This window comes from Phaethon aethereus, assembly GCF_964289735.1.
Source record: "Phaethon aethereus genome assembly, chromosome: Z".
Taxonomy (NCBI): Eukaryota; Metazoa; Chordata; class Aves; order Phaethontiformes; family Phaethontidae; genus Phaethon; species Phaethon aethereus.
This window is the reverse complement of record NC_138577.1, coordinates 65,093,550-65,105,906: the sequence shown is the minus strand read 5'-3', so window position 1 is coordinate 65,105,906 and position 12,357 is coordinate 65,093,550. Positions and strand designations below refer to the sequence as shown.

The 12,357-nt window shown below is 35.7% G+C and overlaps 1 protein-coding gene across 1 annotated transcript in view; it reads right to left on the bottom strand.

The window, feature by feature from the left end:
* The window catches only part of MAN2A1 (mannosidase alpha class 2A member 1), a gene marked incomplete at its 5' end in the record, with an annotated part of 122,262 nt that overhangs the window by 74,603 nt on the left and 35,302 nt on the right, over positions 1–12,357 (bottom strand). The window contains 4 exons of the mRNA XM_082013450.1: positions 1,591–1,768; positions 6,961–7,147; positions 10,177–10,350; positions 11,902–12,029. Coding sequence (XP_081869576.1) covers positions 1,591–1,768; positions 6,961–7,147; positions 10,177–10,350; positions 11,902–12,029 — 667 coding nt within the window. The remainder of the gene's footprint in view (positions 1–1,590; positions 1,769–6,960; positions 7,148–10,176; positions 10,351–11,901; positions 12,030–12,357) is intronic.

Sequence of the window (12,357 nt, the reverse complement as noted above, 5' to 3'; positions counted from 1 at the left end):
CACCCCATCCCAACAACAAACAAGCAAAAAAACCCCAACCAAAAAACAGAGAAAGAAAAAAAAAACCCAACTAAATAAAATGAAAAGGAGATATAGTCCAGTGCCAACAGTGCTCCAGCTGAGCAAAGTACCCAACATATGAAGTGGCTGAATCAGAGGGCTGCATATCTTTTTGTCTGGGTATTAAGAACCAGAAAAAGGGTTGGATACTTCTACAAGGGCCCCAAGGGCTGGTGTGATTCTCAAGGCATTTATTCAAGTGAGCAAGTCAGGGCTAATGAAGTAGACTCCTAGCGTCCTTGACAATGAGTAGAATGTTTCAGATAAGGATTTTTCAGGTGCCTCAGGACACGAGTGGTCCTTAAAGAATTACCTCAGAGCTAGAGTCTTCAGATTTTGCCCCAGAGAAGAAATCATCCAGCCCAGGTTAGTAGGAATGGAGACTACAGAAAGTATACTGCTGTTAGTATCCAAAGAGTAACTACCTGCACTCTAGATCCATTTTTGGGGGGAGTAAAACTGGTGATAGCAACAAGCTTTAGATTTAAAAGAATGAAGAGTACTCTCCAGGAGTACTCTCCAGGTCGATCTCCCTCCACTAAGATATAGCAGGCATTCAGATATATCACATCACTCACATCCCATTTGAAACAGATGCAAAATCCAGCTCTCAGACAAGCTGTGATCCCACGAGATCATCTTTCTCGTACAGAACACAAGTCCAGAAGTCAGCAGGAAGAACTAATGCACTACTCAAATCTGCAGTTAGAGGAATGGGGAGATGTCTTAGAAAAGGTGAGGAAAAAAAAGATGCAAACACAAACAATACATGAAAGAGACCGGACTGGGTTTAAAAAGCCTAAATGTGAAAGTAGCAATAGTGCTCTGTCACATGAAACTCAAGAAAAAACAAGGTTGTAGTCCCCTATTTCTTATTCCCATGCTGAAAGATGATGAAAAGGTCTCTGAGTGCAGAGAACATCTATAGTACAAGAAGTCTCTAAAATACTCAGCTTACATATTAGAATGTATGAATGTGTATATTAAATGCACTCAGACATAATTAATGACTTAAACTGGTATCTCATCTGATAACTGTGTTAGTATATGCACTCTTTTTGTAGCCAGGTCAATCTCTCAGATTTTATTGTATTCAACAGCCAGCAACAGCGCCTCTTAGGGTTTTTTGTTTGTTTTGGGACATAAAACCAAGAGAACCCAAGCAAAGCAACATAATTTGCTTGAACTTCTAATAACAAAAACACAATAATTTTAAATAACAAAGCCTGAAGCCTGTGAAAACAAGAATACTAAGAAAACAATCAAACCTAATAGCTGTTCTCTAAAATAATCTAGTTTGGTCACTATCATCTTACAGCAGATATTATTAATAGCAAAGTTTTTGTTTAGGAGGGAGAGGAGGTGATAAAAAAATGTAATCTCCCAAGACAAACCACTCTGCTGTTAAATAATATATTAATAAAGCTCCACAGTTTAAAAAAAAAAAAACCCACAACTTTTTCACATGAAGAATCTCAAAACACTGAAAATATTGTTTTGTCCACAAACCAGAAAAAGTGTTGTATTTACCTTAACATGCCACTCAGGATGAGAATTCATGTAATCAAACAGCTTCTGATAATTCTGGTACTGCTGATCCCATTCAGAGCTCTCAGCATAGCGGAAATCATCCCCTAGTGGAGCCAACAGAACTTTAGTACGGAAAAGCTTTGACTTCTTTCTGTATTGGTCTAAAATTATCCACGCCCTTGAGGAGGAGGGGAAAAAAAAAAAAAAGGCAATTTAGAAAACAGAAGAATCAAGGTCAGCATTTGACAAAACAATCCTTAGGTATCAAGTTGTGCATTAGGGTGACCCTAAACAAGACATACAAAACTCTACTATTTCATTTTGTAATAAAAAGCTGAATGCACTTCCCTCCACTGGGATACCACATTTAACCTACTATTGTTGCAGACACTATGCTAATTAAATCCTCCAATAAGCTTATCAAGCTCCATCTGAAACAGTAAGTCAATCTGCATCATTTTGTTCCTGTGCCATAACTAACCTTCAGTTTAAATAATGTTTACCTGCTTTATATTTAGATAACAATCCTAATCCTCTCCAGCTCTTATTTACAATAATAAGCAAGCTCTTCTCATCCCTTCTGGTAATTCCCTTGGATACTTCACTTCATGTCCTTGACAGAAAAACTGTCCATAAATTAATCTTTGAGGAACTCCAGCCTTGAAGAAAGAAAAAAAAAATCCGGAGGAAGTTCACTACTAACGATCACTGTTCTCCCTTCAGCCAGCTTCTTACCTGTCTTAGAGCCAGCCCTCTTCAGCTTTAAGTATATGTCCTGAAAAATTAAACCCACAGCTTTTCTGCTTTTGGCCTATAAAATAAAAAAAAAACCCAGACAAACCCCACACACATGCACACACACAAAAAAAGGCAGTAAAAATATCTTTTGGCACCTACTAACTCTTTGACAGGTGAAATATCAGTTCTGTCACTAAGCAGCAATATAGTAAAAGCTACAAGTCTGATGTCTGGTTTACTGAAAAGGTCCATTCCCCCCCTCATCCCTCTCAAAATTTTCAGATGCTGATCTTCTCTAATTAAAGTTACAGAAATAATTTTAGTAGGGGTATAAAGCACAGTAACTTATTTAATAAAACAGGAATACAAATGACAAAGTTTTAAAGAGAAAATAGCAGCAAAATCCAGATTCCAGTGAGCTTTTTGTTTCTGTAAGTCTTTTTAATAGATAGTCTACTAAAATCTACTTTCAACTCATACTCTTGAAATTTTGTTATATAAACATTTATATGAGAATTGAATCAAGTCCAATATATTTGAAACCCTTATTTCTTTGATTAGCAAGGCAGGGTTGATTTGTTTCTCATATTAAAGTATTGAGTAAAGACAAGGTCTGACTGTATTCTGGAGGGAGAAAGGGGGTACAACAACATCTTTAGTTAAGGATCTACATAGTTCTGCTGAGACTAGGACAGATCTAACTAGTGGCTTCCTCCCCGCCCCCATCATTTGATTTATAGTTCAAATTACCAACTATTTACGTTTGAATCCATATTTTCCATGACCTTCAACAGGTTGCCAATTTCAACATAAAGACTTCCTCTCCACACAACTAACAGAACAATTGGCACAACACAAAACTTTGTAATTCTATATTCTAAGAAGCCAGCCTAACTCAAATTTTCCACATGCAGCCTACAGTTGGAAACATACTTTATTTTAGAGCCTCTTGAAAAATACAGGACTTCAGGAAGAGTTACAGTTAACATGATATTTGACTCTGAAAGTCCTCCTCTACTTTCTTTCGAAATCTACTGCAAAAGACATCAGTGTTGCTATTCTCCCTTTCTTCAAAGTATTTGTAAATGTAGGATTATTAGGTGTTTTAAGGGGGCAGTAAGATCTTCCTCCATTGCAAACCAGTCTCAATTGCAAACCAACAAAAAAAAAATTAGATGACTCGTCAGGTGTAGCCTCTTAAGTTTCTCTCAAATAACTTCCTAAATACCTGTTTCATTATATAGTTCTCAATATTCAAAGCAACCCTAACTGCACTCGGTTGGCAACACTGAAGTGCACCGACACTGTCAGTAACAACATCAAGAATATTTTTCACCTTTCTTTGGGTGTCACTGAATGCTAAAGACATTCCACAAATGAAGAAAACCCCTTCCTACCACAAGTGTGTTCTGTTAACTAAAAATTCCAATTTGGCTAAAATATCAAAACAATTAATGTGTCTGGTTTTGACCCTTCCTATGTCAAAGGAAGATGAATAATAGCTACCTAGAGTCTGTAGGAAACACAAGAAATTTTGCAGCAGTTATAGCAAGTCCTGTGTGACAGTGGTCATTGCTCCACAGCCCTACTACTTCAGCCCATACAGCACATGAAGCATTAGGGACTCGCTCTTTGCTCAACTATCTCAACTAGAAAACAAAACCGTTTGGTGGATTGGCAATTTTCTATTCAGGTAAATTTGTGGACAGGATGGCTATGCAGACAGGGTGAGTACTGCCCAAGAGAGTGATCCCAGATTCTGGAAGTTGGCAATCACAAAAACTAACCACCAATGCCACATCAGCAATATAATTCTGAACACCAGCTGCATGTGGTACAATGTGACCAACCATAAAGACAAAAATTATGAAGAATAAAATTGGGCTTTTGAACAGTAAGGGGTGATGCGGAAAGTCAGTTTTCTACTCCTCCTCTGAAGTGCAGAGCTTGCAACACAGATTCTTTCCTATTTCTATGCATGGGAGAGATATAAACCAAAACCAAAAGGCCTCCTCTAACAAAACAACTCATTCCCATTCAAGGAAAAAAACCAGCAGAGTGTTGTTTTTTCTTGCTAGTGTGAAAAGCTTGATCTTCATCATTCAAACATATGGATAAAGATGCAGCTGCAAAAGAGGGCAAGTGCAACAGCAATCTTTATAACCTAAGCTGTTATGAAGTCTAATTAAACTAGTACAGGCTTTCAATTAGGCTGCTGTTTCATTCACTCCTGCCAAATCACAACTAAAGTGGCAAGGCAACAATGAATCCAAGAGCCACTGGTCTTAAGTTTTCACTTCAGTACATCTTCAGCATATACGTATGGCCATAACGGCATTGAAATCAAAAGCAGACCCAGCTGAGTATTCAAGATCCATGTTTTATCAACTTTGTTGCAGCTTTGGCATTGAAGAAAGGTCAGTGATCTAAACCTCTAAATTAAGCAAGGGTATATCAAACACTTTTTTGAGATCCAAATAGTGTAGATCTGCATTTTTCCAGTCTTAAAAAACAAAGCAATCAGAGATGAGAGACAGGTTAATTAGTGTGCTACAAACCTTTAACCTTGGAAAGCTTATGATGTAAAGATAGAGTTTCCAATTATTTCTGGATTTCATATGTCCTTGTCACAACAACTGTAAAACTTGTGCTGTTACACAGGTTAGATCAGAGAAGTTTTTAGTTGCTTACAATACTCCAACTTTTTCATAAAATTAGTAGCATTTTCAGCTTTCTCCAGCAAAACACTTCGTCCTATGTTTTAGTGGATTTATCTGAAACTACAGTCTCGGAGTATGTTTCCTATGTTCCTTCCAGTGTTCCAAATAGACCGATCACCATCTATTTATATAATTTTCAAAAAACTACAGTAAATAATCCAGGCTCCTAACTCAAAGACCATGTGTTAGTTTTACTTTTCCCTTAGGTATTATCTACCACCCTGCTGTTTCAGCTCCCTGTTAGACACCGAAACTGTTTTTATCTACCAAAAGCTGATGCAAAAGATTACATTTCGGAGACCATATTGAGATGATTATCTCCTAAACTCGATTATACATTCACTACATACCTGTCCCGTTTCTTTTATTCTTCAATTTCATTTGACATGATGAAAGAATCATTTCTATTACAGGGTCTAACTTAGATTGTTAGGCAAAGGTTGCATCTTGGAAGTACAGGGATAAATTAAGATACAATTAAAAACCAAAAACCTTAAAAAGCATTCCAAGCAGGCTCTCTCTCTACATTATACTTGTAGCCTGTTGTAGTATGCGCCAGGTATTTGTTAAACAATCTGTTACTGTTTTATAAGTATTTGTCTCAGCTAATTGGGATACATATTCAAGATTTTCCTTTTTACAACTTAAAGACACGAGTCTTCCTTGACATCTGATAGGCACTGGGTGTGTCATAATGATTATTCTATTAACTCTAATGTTCTCCTGTCACCTTCAGCCTTCATTTTTCTACTTTTAAGGAAAATTGCTTTTTCCTATCATCACTTCAATGTCTACCTTAAAATACGACAATTGTGATGTATTCTGTTTTGTTTTGGTTTTCTTTGATAAAATTTTGTAATTAGATTTTACCACTTAAGTGAAATTTTCAAGATGCTTGGCAAAATTCATGCTCAGAAAAAGGTCATGCAGACTTGACATGTAGACAACCAATGCATCACCATCACGTCACTTCACCACTTCAGCATCAAGACTAGAACCAGAAACTCACCCTGCTATCCTTAATACATTTATTATACTCAGCAATTTGTAACAATTGTAAACACCTACCTAAATTTCTAACTCTTGAACTTGGGGATGGTTAGAAGGCCTGAAGATAGTAACATGAGTGTAGAATAAAATCTTTTTCTGGACCTTTAGCGGTTCTATCTTCTCTTTATTTTTTTTTTCTCTCCCCAAAATTGAAAAACAGATTTGTAAAACTGTAGGACTTGATTCCTACCTATGGCAAAACAAGTCAGTGTTTCTATTTAAAAAATCATTTTTGCCTCTTGAGACATGTAACACAGGGACTCAGGTTCATTTAAGTGTCCACTTAAGGAAACCTATGCCACAGTTTGCCAAGTTTTGCAAGGATATACCATGGAAAAATATCTTGACATTTGCCGTTACAGCATACTACCCCACGTTCTCCCTGAAGTCTTCCACTGGAAGGAGACCGATCACCGTCTATTTATATAATTTTCAAAAAACTACAGTAAACCAGTAACATGACTATAACCACATAACTATGTTCTGCCTAGCATACAGAGACAGTAATAAATAGACTCAGGTATCATGAATGGAAAAGAAAAAATCTAATGCATCTTCTTCAGGGATATGGTTTAGTGGGCATGGTGGTGTTGGGCTGACGGTTGGTTGATGATCTTAAAGGTCTTTTCCAACCTTAATGATTCTATGATTCTTTAATTACAGCCTATCTTCAAATTTCACTGTCCGTTATGTTCTGAACTTATGAGCAAATACTATATTAAGAAATAGGTATTATTTTCCTATGACAAGTTTATTTTAAGAACTATATAAATTCACCAAGCTATGCTAGATATCACCTTTAACAAGCTTTTTGTTTGCTTATTTTTTAATTATTCCCTTGCAGAATATATAAAAACTGTACCTGTGTTGAACATTTCCAGCATGAATGGCTTCTGGTGGAACTCTCCATGGACAGCTTACTCTTCCACCAGGAAGACGTTTGAAATCAAACTGGCAGCAGATTTTTGGATCTGGACCGCAAGTATGAGGAACATCATAGCTATAGAAAGGCATCATATGACAAAGGATATCTGTACTGGATCCCAAATCTGGAATTAAAAGCATAGAGCACACTGTTAAAATAAACCCTCCCAGATTTGCCAAAACTAAATCAGTTCCATGTTCTTAATCCAAGAATTGTATTAAAAACATCAGTTCAAGACAATTCCTTGCTTTGAATACCCATGCTTGAGGTCTACCTTTGCATGTACCTTACATACAAAGAGGCTAAAAACAGAGATACAACAAAGATTGGAATGTTCCAATCAAACACCAGCTGATGGGGAAAGACAGGAACAAAATGTTTGTTGCTTTGGTTTTTTACCCAGATAAATCTCATTATTTCCAGAATTTTAGAAGTGAACAAGACACATCTTTTATACTTTGACTTAATCAAAACCAACCCAAACACCACCAACCTGCAAACAAACAAACAAAAAAACACCCAAAAAAATGAAAACAACCACCCTGCTGTCCTTACCTCATTAGCACAACACCTGAATTTGTTGGCTTTAGCAATATCTTAATTTCCTGAACACACATCTTCAATTCATTAACAGTAAGATTCTACGTACTTGTAGATAGATTCTGTGTGCTTGTACATAGAATTACACAGAATTCTATGCACTTCTGAGACCATCTTTGCAATCCTAAGTTTTACATCTAGTCAGTCCATTCACTAAAGTTTAACCCACCAGGAGCAGGGCTCTACATACATTTTGTCAAGTCTCAATAAAAGGTCTTTCAAAACTTAACTTTAAAGAGAACCTGAAGTTCCTACAGAACTTAAGAGAACCTTAAATTTACTCATCTGGTAAAACCTATAAATGCTAATTACCTATTTCCAGCCCGAAGTACTTAAACTAATTTTATGCTGGAAGAAGGATGAATGCTGCAGATGTGCCACAGTACCTGGCTCCTAAGTATGTCAACAAAATATATTGAAAATACTCTTCAAAACCTTAACAACATAAGTCTTCATAGTTCCAATCCAGTTCTTTTGCTTAAAAACTCCTATTTTACTACCACTTACTTATTACTAAAAAGGTAATATTCCATAAATATATGCATTTACTTTTCAACTACTGGAGTTCTCTTTATCTCAGTTACCACGTCTATATATTATGACAGATGAATGTGCAAAGATCTTTGTTATGTTATCTTGTGCTGGTTTTGGCTAGGATGGAGTTAATTTTCTTCACAGAAGCTAGTATGGTGCTATGTTTTGGATTTGTACTGAAAACACGTGTTGATAATTCAAGGATGTTTCTGTTATTGCTGAGCAGTGCTTAAACACAGTCAAGGTCTTTTCTGCTTCTCACCCCACCCCACCAGCGAGTAGGCTGGGAGCGCACAGAAGCTGGGAGGGTCAGGTTCAGCACAGAAGTTGTCAGCCAGGACAGCTGACCCTAACTAACTAAAGGGGTATTCCACACCATATGATGTCATGCTCAGCATATAAAGCTGGGAGAAGAAGGCAGAAAGGGTGACATTGGGAGTTAATGGTGTTTGTTTTCGCAGGTAGCCATTATATCTGATGGAGTCGTGCTTCCCTGGAGATGGCTGAACACCTGCCCACCAATAGGAAGTACCAAATTAATTCCTTGTTTTACTTTGCTTGCATGCACAGCTTTTGCTTTGCTTATTAAACTGTCTTCATCTCAACCCACAAGTTTTCTCACTTTTACCCTTCTGATTCTCCCTCCCATCCTACCAGGGGGGAGTGAGCGAGTGGCTGTGTGGTGCTCAGTTGCCGGCTGGGGTTAAACCACTGCAGATCTGTTTTGAAAGTCTTCTTTTGAAGGCTAAACACCAGACCATATCATACCTGTGATTTACATATGCAACTATTTAGAAAAAGGCGTGTCAATTAAATATACTGTACACTGAGTGGCATATACCGGTAGTCAAAGAAAAACCTCTAAACTGTCACTATCTGACAACTTCTTTCACAGTGGTATGTCTTTCTCAAGTCAAGTTTACTTCTGCAGCAGATTTCTTTCTGAATACCCTCCTTTCTACAATTTCTGATTGAGAACAGAGGAACCAAAAAGCTTCAAAAGCACCACGACCTTTCAATATTACGTACTAAATAGGTATGTTTGAACCTGTATTGATAAAGTAGTGATGATTAGCGCATTTGAAAAAGCAGAAGACCAAAACCTCAACTACACACATTCATCATACAGCCTATTGGAATGCTGGTACAGTACACAGCAAAACAAAATATTCATATAGAAAACTACATTCATTTACAGACACATCAGTCTGCTAAGGTATAAACACTCCATTACCTAAGAAAAATTTCATACTCTGTGTTGTATAAATAATAACAAAAAAGAAATTATATTTATTCTAAGAATAAAGTTTCAGATGAGAATTTCATTGCAAGTTAAAATAGTGAAATGTTTTTAATCTATTTTTCTGACTAAAGATAACCTACAAATTTCAAGTCCACAGAAAGCTACTGTAACTAATGGCACTAATTTGTCACACACCAGCTGAGGAAAACTGGTTGCTTGAAAGTTTTTTCATTAGTAAGAACATAAACAAGTCAGATTTCTCCATCTTCAAATACTCACTTTTGGCCTTTTTTTTTTTTTCCCTCTCCAAGAGAAATGTTCCTTCTCCTCCACTATATTTCCACATAGTAGGAGTAGGAGGAAGAAAACAAAGAAGTGAGAAAAGGAAAAAGAACATACCACCCCATTTACTTGCTTTATATGTATTTGTAAGGAATGTGCTAGAAGGGAAACAAGAGAAAGTAAAAGCACAAATGAAAGTCAAGAAACAAGAAAACCAGAGGAACAATGGCAATAACACAGTTTTTATTTTTAATCCCTTTTCTAATACCCAGGTACTCACCTTCCCTTTCTTATTAAAAAAAAGTTAAAACCTCCAAAACTTAACCTAGATTAAACACTTTAACAGAACTGCAAGTCTAAAATGTTCAAGTCTAGACAAACTTCTCTAAATAATCTGTTCTGTAAAAAGATTTCCAAAGTATTTATTCAAATTCTCTCCATATTTTATGTGTGTAAATTAACAAAATAAATTGACATAAGGGAAAAACACATACCCCAGTTCTGTCTCCAAAAAAATTCTAGTGTCTTCTGTGTTGCAAAATGTTTTTTAACCGAGTAATGAACTCTCTGTATAAGCATATTGGAAAATCCTGTTCGTTTCAGAAGGTAGGCCATTGTTGGTGAATGCCCAAAAGGATCAATTGCCCAACCAGACTTTGGTTTTACTCCTGTTGACAAAAGAAAAAGTGAAAAAGGAAAAAAATTTTACTTTTCACTGAAAGAAAGCTATAGCAATATAATTTAAACCAAGACACTAAAGATAAAATTTCCAAGATGTTAAATTAAAATATACAGCTGAGTATTAAGCCTCCTGCAGAACACACCCTGGAATTAACAAACTAGAATTAAACAGATAAACAATTGACAACAACAAAAAAAGTCAAATGTCTTAGAGGCAAGGCAGACTGTCTTATTACATAAAAAACCTGAGATTAGTACTCCGCATTCTCAGACTGTTTCTATTATCTCAAATATCTTTACAGGGAATCAAAACGAAATACATCTCCTTTTTCACTTTAAACAGATGTTACACCTGGAAAGGAAAGATGAAAGAAAATGAATGGATGGAAACAGAATGATGTTGTATCTTCTTGAATTGTCACTGTAATTTAAATAATGTTAACCTTTGTTGGCTTTGGAACTAACTTTTCTTTTGATTTGATTTATTTGGTTGAAAATCATTAGAATCATGTGGATTAATACTGTCTTTTCACTGAACTTCCTACTAGCAAATAAAGAAGCTGTATCTAACACTTGTTTAATTGATTCTTCAAGCATGGTTCCTTAGGCACATTTTTAGTGTCTCACCAAAAAACAGTAAGGAATGCATTACCCTTTTATTATGCCTTCCCCCTCCTCCCGCCATCTCTTAATTATGTCAAGCTGTATTTATAGAAATTGCAACCTACAAAAGACATAAGTGAAACAGCTTTTCAAAATAGTTTCAATTGATTGGATAAAGTAATGATAATTTACTATTAAAATCACTGTAGAAATATTTTCTATACAAAAAGGGTTATCTCTACTTATGGAACATTATGTCTACTTATAGAACTAAAAAAAAAAATCTAAACTAAAACCACCAAAACAGTTCAACCAATGTTACTGCAGGCAGTTATTCCTCAAAGTTTCAAAAGCAAATGAGTTGGCTTTTTGGTTTTTAAATATGAACAATACTAACATTACAATGGGTTTAGGTTTAATAACTACTACTATTACTGCTACAACAACTACTACTAAATTTCATATTCACTTTTTTGAAAGCCTTACATAAAAGAAACTAATTAATACATAGCCCGCAGAATAGATCCAAACACATGAAAGGAATATCAATTTTTAAGTACTTTTAAGGTCTTTGTCATGATTTTCAAAAGACAGAAATGGCAATTGAAAACTCCATGTTACCAGACACACATGATCTACAATTCAACATTATCTAGTGTTATATTTGATTATGCTAATATACAATGCACATCTTTCATTGAAAGAGACAAACTGTTGTGACATAAAATTGTTTAAATACACTTCTCCAGGAGCTTCTATTTGCAAACAGTAATTGCAAATACTAAACTCAATCCTATAGCTTCCAGTAAGTGGTGTGATTTAATGTTTCAGAAAAGCAGAATGAACAGAGCCTTCTAAGCAGCTCAGAAATAAAAAAGCATTTTCTAACTGAATTTCTGTATTAACCCGGGTAAATTTTAGATGAAGCTACATACCAAGGTTCTTTTCTAGCCATTGATGTCCTTCTATCAGCTGGTCAATTAAAGCAAAATAATGAGGAGAGGCTTCATCAGGCATGACCCATCCTCCTGTTACTATTTCAAACTGTCCATCTTTTATTAACCTGAAAAATATGTAAATTATGTTCAGAAACTTGCATATAAAAAGACACTGTTAAAAATCAATTTCTGAATACCGAATTTGTACTTCCCAGGGACACGATGCCAAGATCTAAATTGATTGTGCTACTTACATCTCTGGACTACATTTCTTTAATCAAACAGGAAAAGAATGAACAGATCAACAGTGAAATTTTTAATGCCTCTGTGCAACGAAAACTACTAGCTCTATTGCATGTGCCATAACATTTGATTTTTTCTAAGTCAGTAAAGAAGGCTATTTCCTACACAGATGACAAAAATAAAACAGCATATGTGCTACAGTACTGAAGG